This window comes from Echinops telfairi, unplaced genomic scaffold (genome assembly GCF_000313985.2).
Source record: "Echinops telfairi isolate 266 unplaced genomic scaffold, ASM31398v2 ScPeMD7_5;HRSCAF=22, whole genome shotgun sequence".
NCBI lineage: Eukaryota > Metazoa > Chordata > Mammalia > Afrosoricida > Tenrecidae > Echinops > Echinops telfairi.
In genome coordinates, this window is record NW_022103901.1 from 33,776,841 (window position 1) to 33,794,709 (window position 17,869).

The window sequence follows — 17,869 nt, forward strand, 5'->3', positions numbered from 1 at the left end:
CCCGCGGAAGGCACCGATGGGTAACACGTCCCGGGCGTCCCCGGGTGGGTGGGGACGGGGCTTGGGGCCGGGATGGAGGGGCTGGGGCGCCCCCGGGCTGTTACAGTCTGCCTTGCTGCCTGCCATTGCCAATCCCGGGCGTGGGGCGTGGGGTGGGTGGTGGGTGTGTGCCCCTGGGCCGGGAGGGAGGGGAGGAGGGAACGTGGGGAGGCTTTGATGTTTTAAGGGTCTTGGGCTGGAAGTTACATTACGGGTGGCCGAGGCTCACTTGAGTGGAATGGGGAGCACGAGGTGTATGTAGGCTGGGAGGAGGTCAGGGTCATTGGGGCCCTGGTTTTTTGTTGGGGTGGTCCTGGGAAGGGGAGCTAGAGGCTCTGGCTCGCCAGCCCTCCATCCTTGGCCCAGCAGCTTGGCAGGGGCTGCTGTGGGGTGGGGGCCATGCCAACTGCTCCTCCTTTCTGCACAGGTGCTGGGGCTCGTGAGGGTCCCACTCTACACCCAGAAGGACCGAATGGGGGGCTTCCCCAACTTCCTCAGCAATGCCTTTGTCAGCACCGCCAAGTGTCAGCTCCTCTTCGCCCTCAAGGTGCTCAACATGATGCCCGAGGAGAAACTGGCAGAGGCCTTGGCCGCCGCCACTGAGAAGCAGAAGAAAGCCCTGGAGAAGCTGCAGCCAGCGTCCTCCTGAGGGCCCTGCCAGGCTGTGTTCCAACCCCTCCCCCTAGGCCCCTGGGACTGTCTCCTCGTGTGTGTGTCTGTGTGTCCCTGCCTGGGGCCAGTGGGCAGCAGTGGACCAGCTGGAACTCAGGTTTGCAGGGTGGGGTCCAGGCTCTTGCCCACCCTGCCGTGCTTGGTGGGTCTGTCCTAGGCAGGTAGAGGTCTCGGGCATTATAATCCCCAGGTATCGCTGCCACACTTGGCCCTTCTGTGGACAATTTGTTCCTGTGGAGGACACCCTTGTCCAGGTAGACCCTCTCCCACACACCCCCGAGTCAGCCCCAGAAAGCTGCTGTACTGTTTGTTTGCGGGGAGGCTGGGCTTGGGTCCTGAGGGCAGTCAGGCTGCTGTGTGGCTTATTGACAACACAATAAAGTAGCTCCCACTGCTCTCTGCTGAGCACCCGTGCTAGCAGTGCCTCTCTTCTTAGCAAAGCTGCTCTGCGGCAGCCCGAGTGTGGCCTCAGCTCAGGGCAAGGGCAGCTGCTGAAGACTGCCACTAGAGAGGCCATGAGGGTGCAAATGGGGCATTTCAGAGCTCGTGCTGGCCAGAGAAAGCCCGGCCCGGCTCAGCACGGGCCGGACATTAGGCCCCCACCCCACCCCACCCCAGAATTTGTGTCCTCTGACCAGAGAGCTGAGCCTCTCACCAGCTGATTTAAATTTTATTTTCCAGCAAATGATATGTGCTGACCAGGGGCCCCGCCATGCCCACAGGTTGAACCTGAGTCTGGTGCCTGTGGCGCTCGGCCCCGTCCTGGGCCAGGGCTGCACCCAACTGGGCCTGAGTGCCCTGTCTGCTTCAGCGCCAGCCCCGCCTGCCTTTGTCTCTGCTCCTGGGCCGGTCCTCGGCCCCCTGGGCCACCACTGCTCCTTCCCCAGCGTCCTCCTGGCACACAGCTTCAGGGTGGAACAGTCACCCGCCGTCAGATCCTGGGAGGAAGAGTCCTGTTAGCGGAAGGGAGATGGGTACTGCCGCTGCCCCGGCAGAGCCCCCCAGCAACTGCACTCACTGTGTCCAGCTAGGGCTCCCGCCAGCGCTGCTTTCCACTCAGCACCTGCAGCTGCTCGAGGCTGTGGGTTACTGAGCACAGCACCTGCCCTGAGGAGGGGGCGAGGGCACTCAGCGTAGGGCAGCTGGAGCCTGCCCACGGCATGCTCACTGCCCTGAGACTCACCCATCTCCTGGATGCGCTCCTCCAGGGCTCCTGACAGCTCAGGGAGGCTCATGGCCTGCAGGGACCCCTGGCAACCTATGGGGCACAGGCTGTGGGCCTGGGCTACTCAGCTGTGCCCAAGGCCCGGGGTCTACTCGGCCTCAGGTGTGTCCCCTCCTCCCAGCTGCCCGCCCTGCGGGAGGTGGCTCCCTTACCAGCAGCTGATCTGACTGGGCCCAGGGCCGTCGTCCCCTGTGGGGACACGTTTGGCCTCACTCTAGCCGACAGCTCCGCTTGGCAGGCCCTATAGACACCAAACTGCTGCTGAGGGGTTCCTGGGATTCTGCAGTGCCCCAGAGCCACCCCCACCCGGGTAGAGCTCACCTGAGCTGGTCAAGGATGAGGGTGGCATCCCCGGCCAGAGCCACTGTCTGCTGCAGCTGGGTGTGCGCAGCCTGGCTGGCCCGGTCCTGCTCCAGGAGGCAGCCCTCCACCACAGCCCGCAGCTCCTGCTCCTGCGATACCTGTCCCCGCACGGCCTCTACCTCCTCACAGCGCTGCAGCAGAGGGTGAGCTCAGCTCTGGACCCCTTGTGCCCTCCCAGCACTACTTGGCTTCGCCGGCTCCCCAGGCCCCTCTGGGTGGGGGGTGTCACACACAAACACCCCTCACCTTGTGTAGCTGGAGGGCCAGCTCCTGCATTTCAGCCTCCAGCCGGTCGGCATAGGCCAGCTCCAGGGCATCTCCGGGGGGCCGGGCACTGCTGTGCCAGCGGGCAATGGCAGAGGTCATCTTTCTCTTGGGCCCAAACAGCCTGTGGGTGAGAGGGCAGGGGCCCCTGTCTGCATATAGCCAACCCATGGCCCTGAGGACAGGCCAAGCTGAGGGAAAAGCCAGCCCTTATGCCAGTGCCTTCCCATCAGCCAAGTCTGGAAGTTTCCACATGTGACCTGCTGGTGAACGTGAGGCCCCTAAACACACCGGCCCTGCCCGGCACTTACGTGATGCCGATCTCCTTCAGGTCACTCTCAGTGAGGGTCAGGAAGATGCGCAGGTCCACGTCCTGCTCCTCAAACACCTGCAGGTACTTCAGACACCCAATCTGCTCCAGCAGTGAGGCCAGGTCCTAGGGGGGATGGCCAGGGCGGCTTGGCAAGTAGCACGTGGGCTCCACGCCATCTGGCCACACAGCCCCTGGGGCCCCGCGGGGCCAGCACAAGGGGCTCGTCCCTGTGACTGCAGGTGGAGAGAAAGCGGGGCACTGGTGTTCTTTGATTTCTAATGGGAAGCAGGAAGGACCCTTGTACGGGCAAGTTCTTCCTCTTCAAGATTCTGTCAATCTTGACAGCCTCACTCACTGACTGTCACTGCCATCGAGCCAACTGACTCAGTGACCCTCCAGGGCAAGGAAGACCTGCCTCTGGGTCTCAGTCACTATGAGAGCAGAAAGCCTCATCTTTCTCCTGCAGAACACCTGGTGGCTTCAAACTGCTGGCCTTGCCGTTGGCTGCCCAAAGTATAGCAGTACACCATGAGTGCTATTTCCTGCCTCACAAGCCCCAAAGAGGAGCCTGTGTCCCATGGGTTGCTACACATCAGAATTGACTCGCTGCTTTGTGTAGACGTAGCCCTGAGTTTGTCTTTGAAGCTGCTGGTGGTTCTTGGATGTGCTGGCTCACATCTTTCATCACACTGGGATGTTTCTTCCGTCTTCTTGCTGTTCCCCATCTTTTGGATCCCCTGTCAGCCTGCCTGGGGATCTGACAATTCTCTTCTGCTCAAAACAGCTGGGCAATGTTCCAGTCATCACACACTCTGACTCCAGTATACCTATCTCTAGCCGGGTCTCCCACCAGGTGAGTGATCCTTCACACTTCCCTCTTACTCTCTGAACACACAAGTCTTAGTTCAGCCCACCATGGATGCTGCCCTCAAGGGACCACTTCTGTGGGTTGTGTTTGAGCCATACTTGGGGTTTTTTTTTGCTTGCCTTGCACCTTGGTGGAGCCCCGGGCATTTTACAGAACAGAGGACAGCAACTGGCCATCCCCAGCTCCAGCTGACTTGTTAGTGGGTTATTTTTTAAATCATTCTGTAAGGTCTGTGTCCTGTGTCACATAGGATGACTGGAGACACTGCCCAGTTGCTTAGTGGTCAGCTAACTGGTCCAAGACACACCTGGAAGCAGCCTTGGCCAATGGGCTGTGAGTGTGTGGAGGGGAGCTCAAAGGTTGGAACTCAGGGCCCGGTCTAGTCTTTCCTGAGCATGTGCATGACCCTGTAGGTATATGGCAGCCTTTCAGTGTGCCAGGAATATGTATCCCTTGAACATCAGCTCCCAGTTTCCTCTTAAGCCTGTTAGTTGGTCGTCTATTACTTGCTTCAGCTGGTACCTAGTGCCTTGGGCATCTGCAGAGAGGACACTTGTGTGCCCTTATTTCCACCCCAAGGAGAAGGCTTGCTTTCGGTGTGGGATGGATGGACAAGTCAGGGTCAAGACTAAGAGAGCTATGATAAGTCACAAAGCACCTCACAAATCCCACAAAGTACCTTCACCCTTACCTGAGGTCCTGAATGAGGGAACCTTTGGGTCTGGGGGGCAGATCCTGGGGGACAGGCAGTCCCAGACGTCCCAGTGCCAGGTGACCACTGGTGCTCGCTGTTGCTGTTACGGCTCTTGGTTTTCATGTAGCTTTTTGTTTGCTTGCGAACCGAGCTTTGACGGACATGGTCTGAATCCTGCGTGAGGCGGCACGTGTCGGAGGGAGCTGGGAGAACCACCAGCTGTGTCCAAACCCTCCCTCTGCCCCACAACTAGCTTGTGCCTTTCCCCGTCCACCACACAGACATCCACCAAGCCCAGGCAGTGCTCCTAGAGCGCGGTAGCACAACCCTGCTTCTCGAGCTGTGAGGCAGCCCTTGCCACTAAGAGGAGGGGAGGTGGAGGAGACTGCTCACCTCGTTGCTCTCCAGGGAGGCCTCGCTGCTGAGGCCCTGGGCCCTGGCCAGCCTCTCACTGCTGCTGCTCCGGGCTGTCCCACAATGGGCACAGAAACCATGCTCTTCTGGTGATAAAGACCGACACTGATCACTGGCCTCTTGTGACCGCCCCCCCAGCTACTTAAACTGTGGGAGATTTCCTTCTGGGCAGTGATGCCTGTCCCACCCTCATGTGCGCATGTGCGTGCACACACATGTACACACACACCTCCTGCTCTGAAGCCCCGAGGACCATGCTGGGCACTCTTAAGTTGCTGAATGAGTGGACACATGTTATTCTAACAGATGTTCCCCTCTGAGATATGTGCCTTGTAAGCCTGAGGGCCGCAGGTTCAGGGGCCGACCTGTGTTCAGAGGGCGGCTAAGACTCCACGTCAGTCTGTGGTTTCCCTCAGCACTGTCCCTACTGCTACCTGCTGAGGGGGGGACGGGACAGTGAGTGTGGGCAGGCGGTGCTCACACCTCTGCTGCTGCCGCTGCTGCTCTCCACGTCCCGTTCATTGATAGGGGAGGTGACGTCCCGGTAGCAGAGGCTGCCCCCTTCCAGGGGGTTCTCGTCACTGCTGGTGAATGTGACGTAGCCCCGGGGAGGCACCTGCTCTGTGTAGAGAGGGTGGCATGAACTTATCAAAACCGCCGTCCCTGCCGTGCTGACCCCTCTGCTCTTGTCCTTTGCCTGACCCCCACCCCACCCCCACCCCCGACTGCCATGCTTCTTATGCCAGAACGTATCAGGTAGTAAGCTGGCCTCCGACTCCTGAGCTAGAGAAAGTATCATGCCAGGTGGTGGCTTTCTTGGGAGCATCTCATACGCTACAGAGACTTGCAAACAGACTTCTTCCCCAGACTTGTAAACAGACTAAAGGCCGTGGCCTAGAGATTAACAGCAGTCACAGAACTGCCCACATCTTCCGTGTACCTGCCCCCAGGAAAATGGACAGCACACCAAACGAGTAACAGCTGATGTGCTTCGCTCTTAGGGCAGTTCCCCACAATTGCCTGCTCCAACCTCGTGCTCCCAGTTTGGCGGTGTTGCTGTGAGCAGCCTGCTGTGCTCACCCTGGGCATCGTGGCCTGAGGTCGGCTGCTGCCCAGGCACACGGCCTGTAGGAAAAGCTGGTCCCTCCTATCGCCCCCTGGCCACCACCACACACCTCCGGGGTGGGGACGGGAAGCATGGGCTTGGCCCCCAGGCTGTGAGCTCAAAAGTACACCAGACAGGACACCCTGAAAGACAGCTTCCTAGTAGTGGTGGAGGGAGCTTGTCCAGGCTATCCACCTGAGGCAGTAGGAGGGGCTCTGTCAGGGGCTTGAGTGTCTCGGCCTCTGGGGCCACAGTCCTCCAACGAAGAAGGAGGCGGGAGATGTCCCACAAGGCAGCAGTGGGGCTGCCCCGGAAAAGGGCACAGAACCCGAGCCCTGGCAACTCAGGGCCTAGGCCCCGGCACTGACCCGGGACTGCAAAGGTCACCTTTCCTTGGGCTATGTGAACCCACTCCAGGCGTGGCTGGCAGTGGGCCACTCACCGCGGCAGGGTTGCGCAGTCCTGGCCCGGGGTCCGAGGGCGGTGATCCTGGCCAGGGCGCGCGGCCCCTCGTGGATGCTCAGGCCTTTCTTGCGGCCCAGCCGCTGCCTCCGAGGAGCAGAGCAGGACTCATCGGACGAGCTCAGGTCTTCAGCTCTTTCTGGGGGTCAGACACCAGAGCGAGGGAATTGGCTCTGTGACAGCAGGCACGCTCTGACTGTCTGGGAAGAAAAGGGGTGGGGCCCTGGGCGCCCCGAGAGGGGTGCCTGCTGGGTGGAGGGCCACTTTCCTGTCTTCTCTGTCCCAGAGGCACTGACGTGCTTTCGGTCCAGACTCAAGGGTCGCTGACGAGGAAGAGCTGGCCTGTGAATCGAAGCTTCTCCATGAGCTAGCCTGTACTTTCAGCCTGAACAGCAGTGGGAACAGAGGGCCTCGTACAATCCGTCATGTAGCTGCCCACCCAGTCCTGACCGTTCACAGCACAGCAGAGCTCCGACATTCTTCAGGTCTGCTCACATCCCCATCGGACTCAACTCTCACGAGACAAGACACATGAGGTGGCACCGAGACGCCTCATCCAGGAAACATCCTGGGAAGGGCCCCCTCACATGACACGCCCCTCCCCTCAGATCTCTCCTGCCTGCTCAAGGACTTTGTCAGCAGGAGGCCACTGGGGGCTGTCCACACAGGGGACAAGCAGATTGTTAAAACAAGCGAGCAAACAAAACCACCTGGACTGGAGAGGAATTCTGGGAACTGAGAGCAGACCTTCACCACGGCACTCTGCTACAAACAGGGTGAAACAGTGCCTGGCTTTGAGGGGCTGCAAGCCCAGCCGCTGCGGAAAGCAATGGGGGCCTGACGGCAGGGGCGCATGAGTCATCGTGTGTCATGTGGGAGGAAGTCACTTCTCTGGCCATCTCTGCTGCCTGACCACCATAGAAACCTGAAAGATAGCTTCTGGAAGTTCTTCCGGGAAGTGCTAGCCTCTCCCCCACCTGAAACCCAGGAGGGTCTGCCTGTGTTTTCCCTGAACAGCTGGGGCACAGGTTGCCTCTCAGAGCCCAGAGGATACCCTGAGCCAAACGGAGGAATAACACCCAGCCCTGGAGGGTGCTCGCTGGGTGTGAGTTCCTGACGTTAAAGGATGGCTCCAGAAAGCACAGAGAAGCAAGGCGAGGAGACTGGCCTGATGGACATGTTGACTAATACAGGGGATGTCGGCCCAGTGGCAGTGTTTGCTGGTGGACAGGCTGACCACAGCGTGTTCCGGGGTGGGGGTGGGGGGTGGGGTCAGAGAGTGACAGTCCAAAACTAAGTGCTGGAATTTCCAAAGTCCAGTTGAAGCAGGGTTGGGAGACGGAATGACCACGGAGGGAGAGTAAGCTGTGAAGGCCTCTGACCACAAGGACTTCTTACCAAGTCGACCAGTGGGCAAAACAAATCCTGAGAACTGAGAAAGATAACACCCTCAAAAACTCCACCACCACCACTCCCCCAACATCCTAAAATGCACACAGCTCAGAGAAGCGAGGGCCTGTGCAAATGGACATGACTGGGGATGGCATCTGCTGTGGTTGTGGTGGGGGCCCGTTAAGTTGGCCCTGACGCCTAGCAACCCCATGGACAGCAGTGCGAAACAGTGCCTGGTCCTGAGCCGTCCTCACAGTTGTTGCAGTCACTGTCAATCTGTCTGAACAGGGGCCTTCCTCATTTCCCTAGCCCTGCACTTTGACTAGGCATGGCGTCCTTCTCCAGGGACCGCGCCCTCAGTGCATTTGATGAAAAATCGTGAGAGTACCGGGGACTGCCAAAAGAACAGACGGCTCTGTCTTGGAAGAAGCACAGCCAGGATGCGCCTTAGAGGCGAGGATGGAGAGACTGTCTCAAGTACTTTGGACATGTCAGGAGAGAGAGCATATGTAGCGTGATCAAGTAATGAAAACAATAGAATATAACACAACACTACACATAACGAAAGGACAACGTGGGAATAAGGCTAATGATGCAAAAACAACTGAGGATATTGAAACGACATTGCAACTGAGAGGCACAGCAATTGAGCTAGGAAACAATCGAAGGACTTACCAACATATTTCAGCAGGTGGAAGACAGAGTCACCAAGCGAGAGGATAAGGCACTGAAAGGCAATAAGAATGGAGGCTCAAAGTAAACCTGAGTCGTGCGCATCCCAGGAGCAAGCAGGGGGATTCGGGGGCCCCCACTGAACTCTAGCCCCAATCAGAGAACAGTCAGTTATGATAACATGGCCCTCCCTACACTATACTCACCTTCATGTCATGATCACTGAAGATAAGGGTGCTACAGCAAAGTGTGCTGAAGAAAGGACCAAATATACTCATGAATAAGCCGAGTTTTTCAGCACATTTTCAATGCAGTTTTTGTGGTTAAATTAGGTGCCTTGGCTAATATCCGGGTTGGCTTATACTCGAGAATACACAGTAGATGGTGCCTGGCTATCCTTCGGAATAGTGTCTGGGGTCTTAAAGGCTTGTATTCAAACAAGCAGCTATCTAAACTAGGAGTCAACTAACCCCACACAGAAGAAGTACACCAGCCTGTGTAATCCAAAGACGACAAAGGGGGGCGGGGGGCGGGAGTATCAGAGTTAACATTGCGAACACCTACTTTGTATCAGAGCTTACATTGCAAACACCTACTTTGTATCAGAGCTTACATTTGGAACATTACTTTGTATCAGAGCTTACATTTGGAACACCTACTTTGTATCAGAGCTTACATTTGGAACACCTACTTTGTATCAGAGCTTACATTTGGAACACCTACTTCCATAGAAGGTTCTGGGGGACAGAGCCCAAAACTGATCAGCAGAGTATCTAGTCAATTTAAGTTGCTGGCAGATCCCCTCTAGCCACAGGCAAGAGTCTCAAACAGCCTTACTATAAGACATAGATCATGGTAATCTGGATTATGCTAGATTGAACTTGATACTTGGTCAATTGACCTCCCTCTTGACCTAATCTATAATTGCTCCAGGTGCAAGTATTTGCTTGATCCATGACAAAAATTTCTTCCCTGGCTTTTTAAATACTGATGGTGGCCTTTTCTTTCTTACTCATTATTTGTATTTTTAGCTTTATATTATTATGTTATCCTTACCATTATATTTTGTTGTTGTTTCTATTGGGTTTCATAGTTTGCGAAGCACAGAAAGGATCGACAGATAAAGATAAGAACTGAGGCAAGTGTTCAGAGGGGAGATAAGGAGGCCAGGGGTTTGGGAGAGCAAGCAATGTATGCGGAAGGGCAGAGGGAGCAGTAGAACTGATTGTGGGGGAGAAAAGGGGAACATTACAATGACTGACTCTAACACACACACCTGTGATGCACAAGAGTGGACGGTGTAAGATAGGAATCTAATTATAATCTATCAAGGGTTCATAAGGGTGGGGGAAGGAGAAAAAAATAAGCTGATACCAAGGGCTCAAGCAGAAAGAAAATGTTTTGAAAATGATGATGGCAACATATGTACAAATGTGCTTGATACAATGGATGTATGGATTGTTATAAGAGCTGTAAGGGCTCTAATAAAGTGATTTATTAAAATTAAAAACAAACTCTTTGTGATTACTCATTTTAAAAATGATTTAACCATGGGGGGGGGGGAGTCCTAAAATTGATTGTGGTGATGATTTTACAAATCTTGCTGTGATTAACTACTGAATTGTATATGTGGATAATGTGCCAATAAAACAAAACAAAAGAAATAGAGGCTCATGAAGGCTGCTTATGGAATCACACACAGATCACAGAAATTCCAGAATGTGCGAGCAAGGGAGTGAAAGACCACTGGAAGAAACCACAACCAGAGATTTCCTCCACCTAACCAAGGGCATGGAGGCCTGGCGATGCAGGAGTGAGGCGCTCAGCTGCTAACTAAAAGGTCAGCGGCTTGGCCCCACCTGGTGCTCTGCAGGGGCAAAGGCAGTCTGCTTCCAAGAAGATTCCAAACTCATGGCCATCACGTCAGTTCTGACCCACGGCCAACCTAGGAAACCCTCTTAGGCAGCTGTACTCTGTCCTATAGGATAAGTAGGAGTCGAACCCCGTTTACTGGCAATGGTGTACAGTGGGTTACCAAGCACTTAGGAAAGCTGGCCCATGACAGTCACCTGAGATGCAGCCTTCTTACACCTGTCATTTAATGTGAACCAACAGGCTCAACCCCCCAGACCAGAGTATGTACCAACGTGAAGACCGGCCTACTGCAACAATTCGACAGCATCTTCCACAAACCCCTGGGCGGGGAGCTGCAGCTTTTAGCAGTGGCCAGCTGCCCAGAGGCACCAGGAAGGGCTGCACGTGTACGCTGAGTAAACTCCGGAGGGATGAGCTTTCATCAATCAAGTTTGCCATAGGCAAAAAGTCCACAAGTAGCTGGCATTCACGCTATACAATTCCAGACCTAACACCTAGAGGAAGGCAGGCGTGAGGGTGAAGGGACAAGGGGTAACCACGTTCTGACGCAGCGCAAACGATGCACTGGGAGGAGAGGTAAGGAAGATGAAGTCCCTTCCTGTGCAAATGGCCAGGGGTCGGTAGACACTACAGCTAGTAAAGTGCGGCAGACTGCCAAAGAACAAACACATTTCTCTGTCGTGGCAGAAGTGTAGCCAGAGTGCTCCTTAGAAGCAAGGATGTCAAGACTTGGTCTCTTGGACTCTGGACATGTTGTCAGGAGAGCCAGTCCCTGGAAAAGGACATCAGGATGCTTGATTAAAGCAGCAGGGCAATGAGAAAGAGGAAGACCTCCAACATGGTGGATGGACACAGTGACTGCCACGATGGCTCAAACATAGGACTGAGGTGAGGATGTCATAGGACGGCATGGTTTCTTTCTGCTGTACATCAGGTCACTGAGTTGGAAATGACCCAAAGGCACATCACAGCAACAGCAGCTAGTTAATGACTTGGTGAGGAAACGGAAGCCCAGGCGATTGACTAGATGTGTGACCCATTTGTCACATCCCATGGGGGCCGCCACCACCTTGAGTGAGCCATCATGGGAACCCAGGGCTTCAGTTTGAGGCTGATCTACCAGCTGATAACAGCGTGCCTCATGGATGCGAGATGTTCATGAGAAACTGGGCGGTCAGGGAGGGGGTGCAGGGGAACCCTGCCCTTCTGCATGGAGAAAAATAACCACCAGCACAAATGAAAACCTCCCTAAGTCCAAAGAGACGTGTGGCGAGGAGAGGAGCAAAGCTTGTGGCTGAGGAGACTGGCAGACTACTGTCGCCTGGGGTCCAGTTCAACATCACGGGTTTACTGCAAACACATGTTTAAATGCATCCCGGGACCCGCGAGCGGCGTTCAGTTCAACTTCTCGGGTTTACTGCAAACACGTTTGAACATGTGATGACTGCAGCCCAGTTCTCTCAGTAACACACTTGTCTTGGTCTCATCAGGTGCCTTCAAAACACAAGGTCAATCAAAACAGTGGCTTCAGAGGGGGTCTGCAGGCCAGCTCAATTCAAGGCAGAGCCGTAGCTCCCAAGTTATGGGGACTGTTATGTTTTTATTCCAGAGAGAGGCATGTTTATAGGGACAAGTGAAAAGAGGCTGTCCACATTGGAAGGCGTCCATTTAACATCCTTAATAAAGCCCATAATTCTGTGTGGCCGTTGCAGTGCATTATGGGACCCAGCAGAGGGCGAGATGGCCATGGGAGGGGCAGCTGGTGTCAGAAGAGGGTTAAGACGACCAGAGGGTGGAGGCATGTCTGAGCCGGGGGCTGATGTGGCCTGTGAGTGTCCTCCCCCTTAGACGCTGCCCCTCCGTCCTCTGTTCTGGCGGCTGTTAGGCAGAGGACACATGAGAGTAGACAGAGAAGTACAGGCCTCAGAATGAATGGGAGCGGAGGGAGAATGTAAGGCCTCCTGCAAGATCAGCCTGAGAAACTCACAGTCGTTCAGCTGTGAAGGGACCCGGGTTGTAATGCCCCAGCTAGTAAGACAAGTGAAACAAAGTCTCTCTAATGACAATGGGCAGGTCTGGCGGGTGATGGGACCAGTGGACAGGACAGAGGATCTGGACACAGACCCAAGTCCTCGTGATGGTGATGGCACCCCCAATCACCGGGTCCAAGGGCCTTCTCACCCACTGATGCTGGGACAGCTGAGAGGCCATGGGAGAAAGAACCCCGGAGTCCAGCTCCCACACCGAGAGCCAGGCTGTACCTGGGCCCTGGGTCCCTGTCCCACCCTGTGTGAGCACAGCCACACTGCACCCCTCGTACCTGTGGGCTCAGCCTTGAGGTTCAATGGAATCAGCTGCAACCAAGCCTCAGAGGAGCAGGTGGGAGCCAGGGGAGGGGAGGGTGAAGAGGAGAGGCTGCCCAGGAAAAGGGTTGCCCACAGGTACCTGGACTGCGGTAGAGGCTGGCGGGCAGAGCCGGTGTGTGGGCATCAATGAGCCCCACAATCTTCATGTGTCCATACTGCTTGGCCAGCATGCGGGCTGTGGCACCACTATGGTCCCGCGTGTCCACTTTGACGCCCTGTGGGAGTTGGAAAGGGGGGAGTCAGACCATCTGGTGCCTTCGAAGCACCCTCAGAGAAGAAGCAGAAACCGCTGCTGGTGGTTGCACAGTATGGCAATTGTCACACTGTCCCTGAAAGGGGCGTGTAGGCACGGCTGCACACCATAAAGCAGCCCATCACGGAAGATGGCCTGTCTCGGCCGTGGAAGGGAATGGCATGCCATTTGCTCTGTGGGTGGCTTATGGCTATTTAAATGCGAGGTCAGGAGTTTGAGCCCACCACTCCTTGGGAGGATGACGAGGCCCTCTCCTCCCTTCAAGATTTGCACCCTTGGGAACGCTAGAGAAGGGCTTGACCTCATCCCTCAGGGTGCCCAGGAGTCAGAACAGACTCAATGGCAGCTGGTTTGGGCTCCTTTGGAGGCTCGACGCCATCTCAATGACTGGAAGCCGCGTGCAGCAAGTGCAGGGGGCGGTGATGAGAGTGAGTTAGCAGTGAACGCAGGTTCAGCAGATTCAAAGTGAGAGCAAATCTACATAATACTAAAGGGCTCCTGCAATTTGTTTGCAAGATGACAGTCGTCACCCAGAGACTGCCTGCACCATGGTTTGTGTTATCAGCTGATGGGTCATTTGCCTAATGTGGATAATGCTGTCACAAACACTCAGGTACGCATTTGGGTTTCTACGTCTGATTTCAATTCTTTAGGTACAAACCTGTGTGTAAAATGCTTGGTCACTTGACAATCGTGTTTACTTTTTTTGTGACACAAGCAGAGATAGCTCTCCACCACAGATGTACCAATCTGTGTCCCCATTAGCAGGGTCTCAGGGTTCCAGTGACACCCGGTCCTCGTGGCTGATGTTGGGCATTTCTTTCATGTGCTCCATGACCATTTGTAATCTTCCTTGGAGAAGTAGCCTCTCGAGTCCTTTGCCCTTGCTTTCATTGGGTTACTTGACTTCTTATTAGGACCCGGGGAGTTTCCAAGGAACCCTGATGGCACAGAGGTACACACTGGGCTGCTCACCACAGGCCAGCAGTTTGAAACCACCAGAGGCTCCAAGGGAGAGAGATGGGCTTTCCACTCCCGTGGTTATCAGAAACCCAGTCCACCAGGGCACTAGGAGTTGGAATCGACTTGGGGGCTGTGAGTGTGAGCTAGTCTGTGTGAGTAACAGCCATTCCGAGGGTTGACTCGCCACCCACAGCCTGTGTATTCCCTAGAGCACCGGACAGGGCGGGGCTTGCTCTTTAAGACCCCATGGTGTACCAAGAGCAGGCTTAGCTACGTACCCTCCACAGGGAGCTGGGCTCACCTGAGGCCTCATATCTAGGAGGTGACGTTTCAAGAGCTGCAGAATGCATATATGAACAAGCTTCTGAAAGTCCATGGGCAACTTGAATGAAAAGTTAATAGAGTTTTCCATGAGCTTTTGGAAGCCCCAGATGGTTTCTATGTGTGTGGGGGGGGCCATTCTGTGACAGGGTCTGCCTCGGCAATGTCGAACCCCCATTAGTAGCTGCGGCCAGGTTATACACTTGTGAGCTGGGCCACTTACATGGTTCAGAAAAGACTGCACAATGACCTCATGGCCAGCAGCTGCAGCTTCCATCAGCGGTGTGAACCCATACACTGGCTCCCTGCAAGACAGAGGCAAGTCAGAGCCTGAGGGAGTGAGAGTCTAGAGGGGCAGAGCCAAGAGTGGGGGCAGGAGTCCTGCCCCACACAAAACCTAGCCGGTGCCCACCTCACCACTCCCTGAAGGCAGGGGTGTCTGTCTGGCAAACAGGGACCACCATAGCCCAAAGCCACTCCGATGGCCCCCACTGGGGCCTGTAGTCTTAGGACAAATGTGTCCCCGTCTAGCCTCCTCCCAAGCTGTTTTCACCTGTTGCCTCCTATCTCCACTTCTTCATGCTCTGAACATAGCCTTGCCTCCTGATAGGCCCCCAAGAGCCCCCAGTGGCTCAATGACCCCTAGTCACTGACCCAAAAGCCTCTCTGCCAAGCTCAGTGTCCTCCTCCATTCCCCCCACCCCCACCTCCCAGTCACTGCTGGGTTAACTAGGACTCTGGCCACCCCACGGGTCAAAGGACTGTGGGATTCCCAGTGGATTTCCAGGTCTTTCTTCCAAGGTGCCTCTGGTGGACTAGAACCTGGTCCTTTGGAGAGCAGCCAAGCATGCCACATGGGGACATTGGTCAACTCCTAGCTGAGTGCTGACTCCCAGGGCTCGGTCCCAGTTCACGATGGGAGGCAGGTGCTTAAGATGCTTGGCTGCTAAATGAAAGGTCTACAGTCCAAACCTACCAGCCACCCTCAGGCAGACAGAAGTGGGTGGCCATCTGCTCCCAAGAAAACCAACAGCCTCGAAAGCCGTGGGGAGCTCTACTCCATCCTCCGGACAGATCAGACAATGGTCAGTTTGGTGTCTGGTTTGATACTTAACTCGGCACTGCCTTCAGCCTCATCCCCTTCCCCATCTCTGAAGGCCTGTGGTGGCCCTGGCCCCTGCTGTTGCAGTGCCAGCCTGGGTCTGCTGGCAGGCACAGGAAAGGGAAGGACTCTCCCTGGGCCCCATCTGTGTCACTGTGTTTGCCCCTGCCTATGCCAGGGTGCCCTGCTCACTGTGCACTCACCGCATGTCAGCATTGGCGCCGCTGTCCAGTAGGAACTTGACCATTTGCTGGTGGCCAGCACTGGTGCAGTGGAAGAGGGCAGTCCAGCCCTGGATGTCCTTCATTTCCAGCTCAGCACCTTGCTTTGAAAGGACACAGGTGCTCGTTACTGATGGCTGCCCCCCGGGAGGCAGCGGAGAAACCCTGCTCACACATGCTCGCTCACTGTTTGCTCCCACATATCAACAGCACAGCCGTCCTCTGGGTGTGAGGCTCCCAGCCTGGGCAGCTCACCTGGAGGAGGAAGTAGGCGATGCTCTCGTTGCCACAGCTGGAGGCCAGCATCAACGGGGTCTGTCCCTCTGGGGTGGGCACGTTCACACTCACGCCTGCCTCCAGCAGCAGGTGCACGATGGTGTCGTGGCCGATGTAGGAGGCATACATCAGCGGGGTCCAGCCACCGCCATTCTTCTTGTTCAAATCCAACTCCCTCCTAAACAAATGCAAGACGTGCTAGCCATTCCCTGCCAGCTCCCGTGGAGCGACAGGGAAGGGCTGATGGGAAGCGGTGCTATCTCCTGACCTGGGTACCTGGGGGCCCTGTGTTTCACAGGCTAGAGCCGAGCTCCAAGGAGTTTCCACCTGGAATCTCTATGGAGCAGATCGCCAAGGCCTTCTTCCTTAGCACTGGTCTGAATCATCCACCTCTGGCTGCCTGCTCTTCACGGCCTCCTTCTAGCTACCATCAAAGGGGGTTCTCACAAAATCTAGACTTTCTGGAGCCAAGGGGGTTGGATGAATCCCTAAAACAACTGTACTGGAGAATATTGTTCTGCCACAATCAGAAATAAAAATTACGTGAATTACAATGACTACAAGGCAGAAGAAAATGTTCTAGAATTGAATATGGTGACAATTGTACAACTCTTCTTGATACGATTGAATAATTGAATTACATGACATATGGATGAAGTGCCAATAAAACTGTTTTAAAAAAACTGTTCTGAGTTGATCTTAAAACGTAAAGACAGGTTTCAAAAAAAAAACAAACCAAAACATAAAGACCTCTCAAAACCAAGCAATCAGTCAGTCAGTCTCACGAGTACACGATGGCTGCCTTGAGCACCTCGTAAGCACTGTGTGAATTGGGTCACAGGAGCCCTGATGTCACAGTGCTCACTAGCTACTCCATGAGAGGCCTGTGTGGCCGTCTGCTTCCAGGAAGATTTACAGCCTCAGAGGTCCCAAAGGGCAGTTCTGTCCTGTCCTACAGTCTTTGTATACAGGAATCGCCCCGACAGTAATAGGTTGGATGGGATCAAAATGGCATAATAGCAACTTGAAAGTTTAGATAAGAATGTTGAAGGAAAGAAAACACAAAGAACTGAAAGTGCAGTGAGCTGGTGTGAAAGGCAGAAGACAACGCAAAGGCGGGTGAGGCCAACCCCCAGGACGATATTCCTGCTCAGAGCAGCTGGTGTACAGAGAGGACCACAGGGCCGGCCCCACCATGAGACACGACATCCCTCACGAACCCACAGTGCTTCCAGGGACAAACACTGGAGACCCAGCGAGGAACTGTGTCTGACCCCACCCCACCAGGACAAAACACTGAGGGTGTGCTACAGAGCAGCAGGGGAGCAAAGCAATGAAGTCCCCAGGGAATACCAAAAATAGACTTTGGGGCCAGGGTGTGGCATCCCACCAAACTCGACCAGAAAACACTCATAAAGGTCAACAAACAGACCTTAAACTATGTATAGGCTTTTCTTTTTATTTTGGTTGGCTTTTCTTTGTTGTTGTTTTCTTTTGCTCTGTCTTGTTTTTGTGCTTATTATTGTCTCTGCATGTCTATCTAGATAAGATAGACGGGATAAACAATCTGATGGTTGAGGGTGGGGAGGCACAGGAGAGGAGGAGGTGGGGTAAAGGAAGTAGGTGTTAACAAACCCAGGGACAAGGTAACAACAAGTGATCTAAAATCGATGGCAAGAAAGGCACAGGATACGTGGTAGGATCTGATCAAGGGCAATGTAACCTAGAGGAATTACTGAAATCCGAATGAAGGCCAAACATGATAGTGGGACAAGAGGTAAATAAAAGTAAACAGAGGAAAGAACTAGAAGGCAAAGAACATTTATAGAGGTCTAAATACAGGCATGTATATCTGTAAATATAGTTACATATGATGATGATAGGGAAATAGATCTACATATATTTATAGGTTTAGTATTAAGGTAGCAGATGGACATTGGGCCTCTAGTCAAGTACTCCCTCAATGCAAGAACACTTTGTTCTAATAACCTGTCATTCTGTGATGCTCA

At 54.5% G+C, this 17,869-nt stretch overlaps 2 protein-coding genes across 6 annotated transcripts in view; one reads left to right on the top strand and one right to left on the bottom strand.

Annotated features, from left to right (window-relative positions):
* The window catches only part of NUDT16L1 (nudix hydrolase 16 like 1), a 1,738-nt gene extending 622 nt beyond the window's left edge, over positions 1-1,116 (top strand). The window contains exon 2 of the mRNA XM_004706230.2: positions 467-1,116. Within this exon, the coding sequence (XP_004706287.1) occupies positions 467-688 (222 nt within the window). The 3' untranslated portion in view covers positions 689-1,116. The remainder of the gene's footprint in view (positions 1-466) is intronic.
* A 248-nt stretch (positions 1,117-1,364) lies between these two features.
* Positions 1,365-17,869, bottom strand: part of ANKS3 (ankyrin repeat and sterile alpha motif domain containing 3) — an 18,224-nt gene continuing 1,719 nt past the window's right edge. For 2 of the 5 annotated variants that reach the window (XM_045283639.1, XM_045283647.1), the window contains exons 2-15: positions 15,840-16,038; positions 15,567-15,688; positions 14,485-14,566; positions 12,804-12,939; positions 6,400-6,558; positions 5,336-5,473; positions 4,832-4,938; positions 4,436-4,612; positions 2,875-2,999; positions 2,546-2,687; positions 2,258-2,430; positions 2,089-2,177; positions 1,730-1,969; positions 1,365-1,649 (exon numbers count right to left, since the gene is read on the bottom strand). In XM_045283639.1, coding sequence (XP_045139574.1) covers positions 1,633-1,649; positions 1,730-1,969; positions 2,089-2,177; positions 2,258-2,430; positions 2,546-2,687; positions 2,875-2,999; positions 4,436-4,612; positions 4,832-4,938; positions 5,336-5,473; positions 6,400-6,558; positions 12,804-12,939; positions 14,485-14,566; positions 15,567-15,688; positions 15,840-16,038 — 1,906 coding nt within the window. In that variant the 3' untranslated portion in view covers positions 1,365-1,632. Of the gene's footprint in view, positions 1,650-1,729; positions 1,970-2,088; positions 2,178-2,257; positions 2,431-2,545; positions 2,688-2,874; positions 3,000-4,435; positions 4,613-4,831; positions 4,939-5,335; positions 5,474-6,399; positions 6,559-12,803; positions 12,940-14,484; positions 14,567-15,566; positions 15,689-15,839; positions 16,039-17,869 lie in introns of those variants that run through there. The other 3 variants (XM_004705843.2, XM_045283642.1, XM_045283649.1) reach the window with 3 other exon arrangements.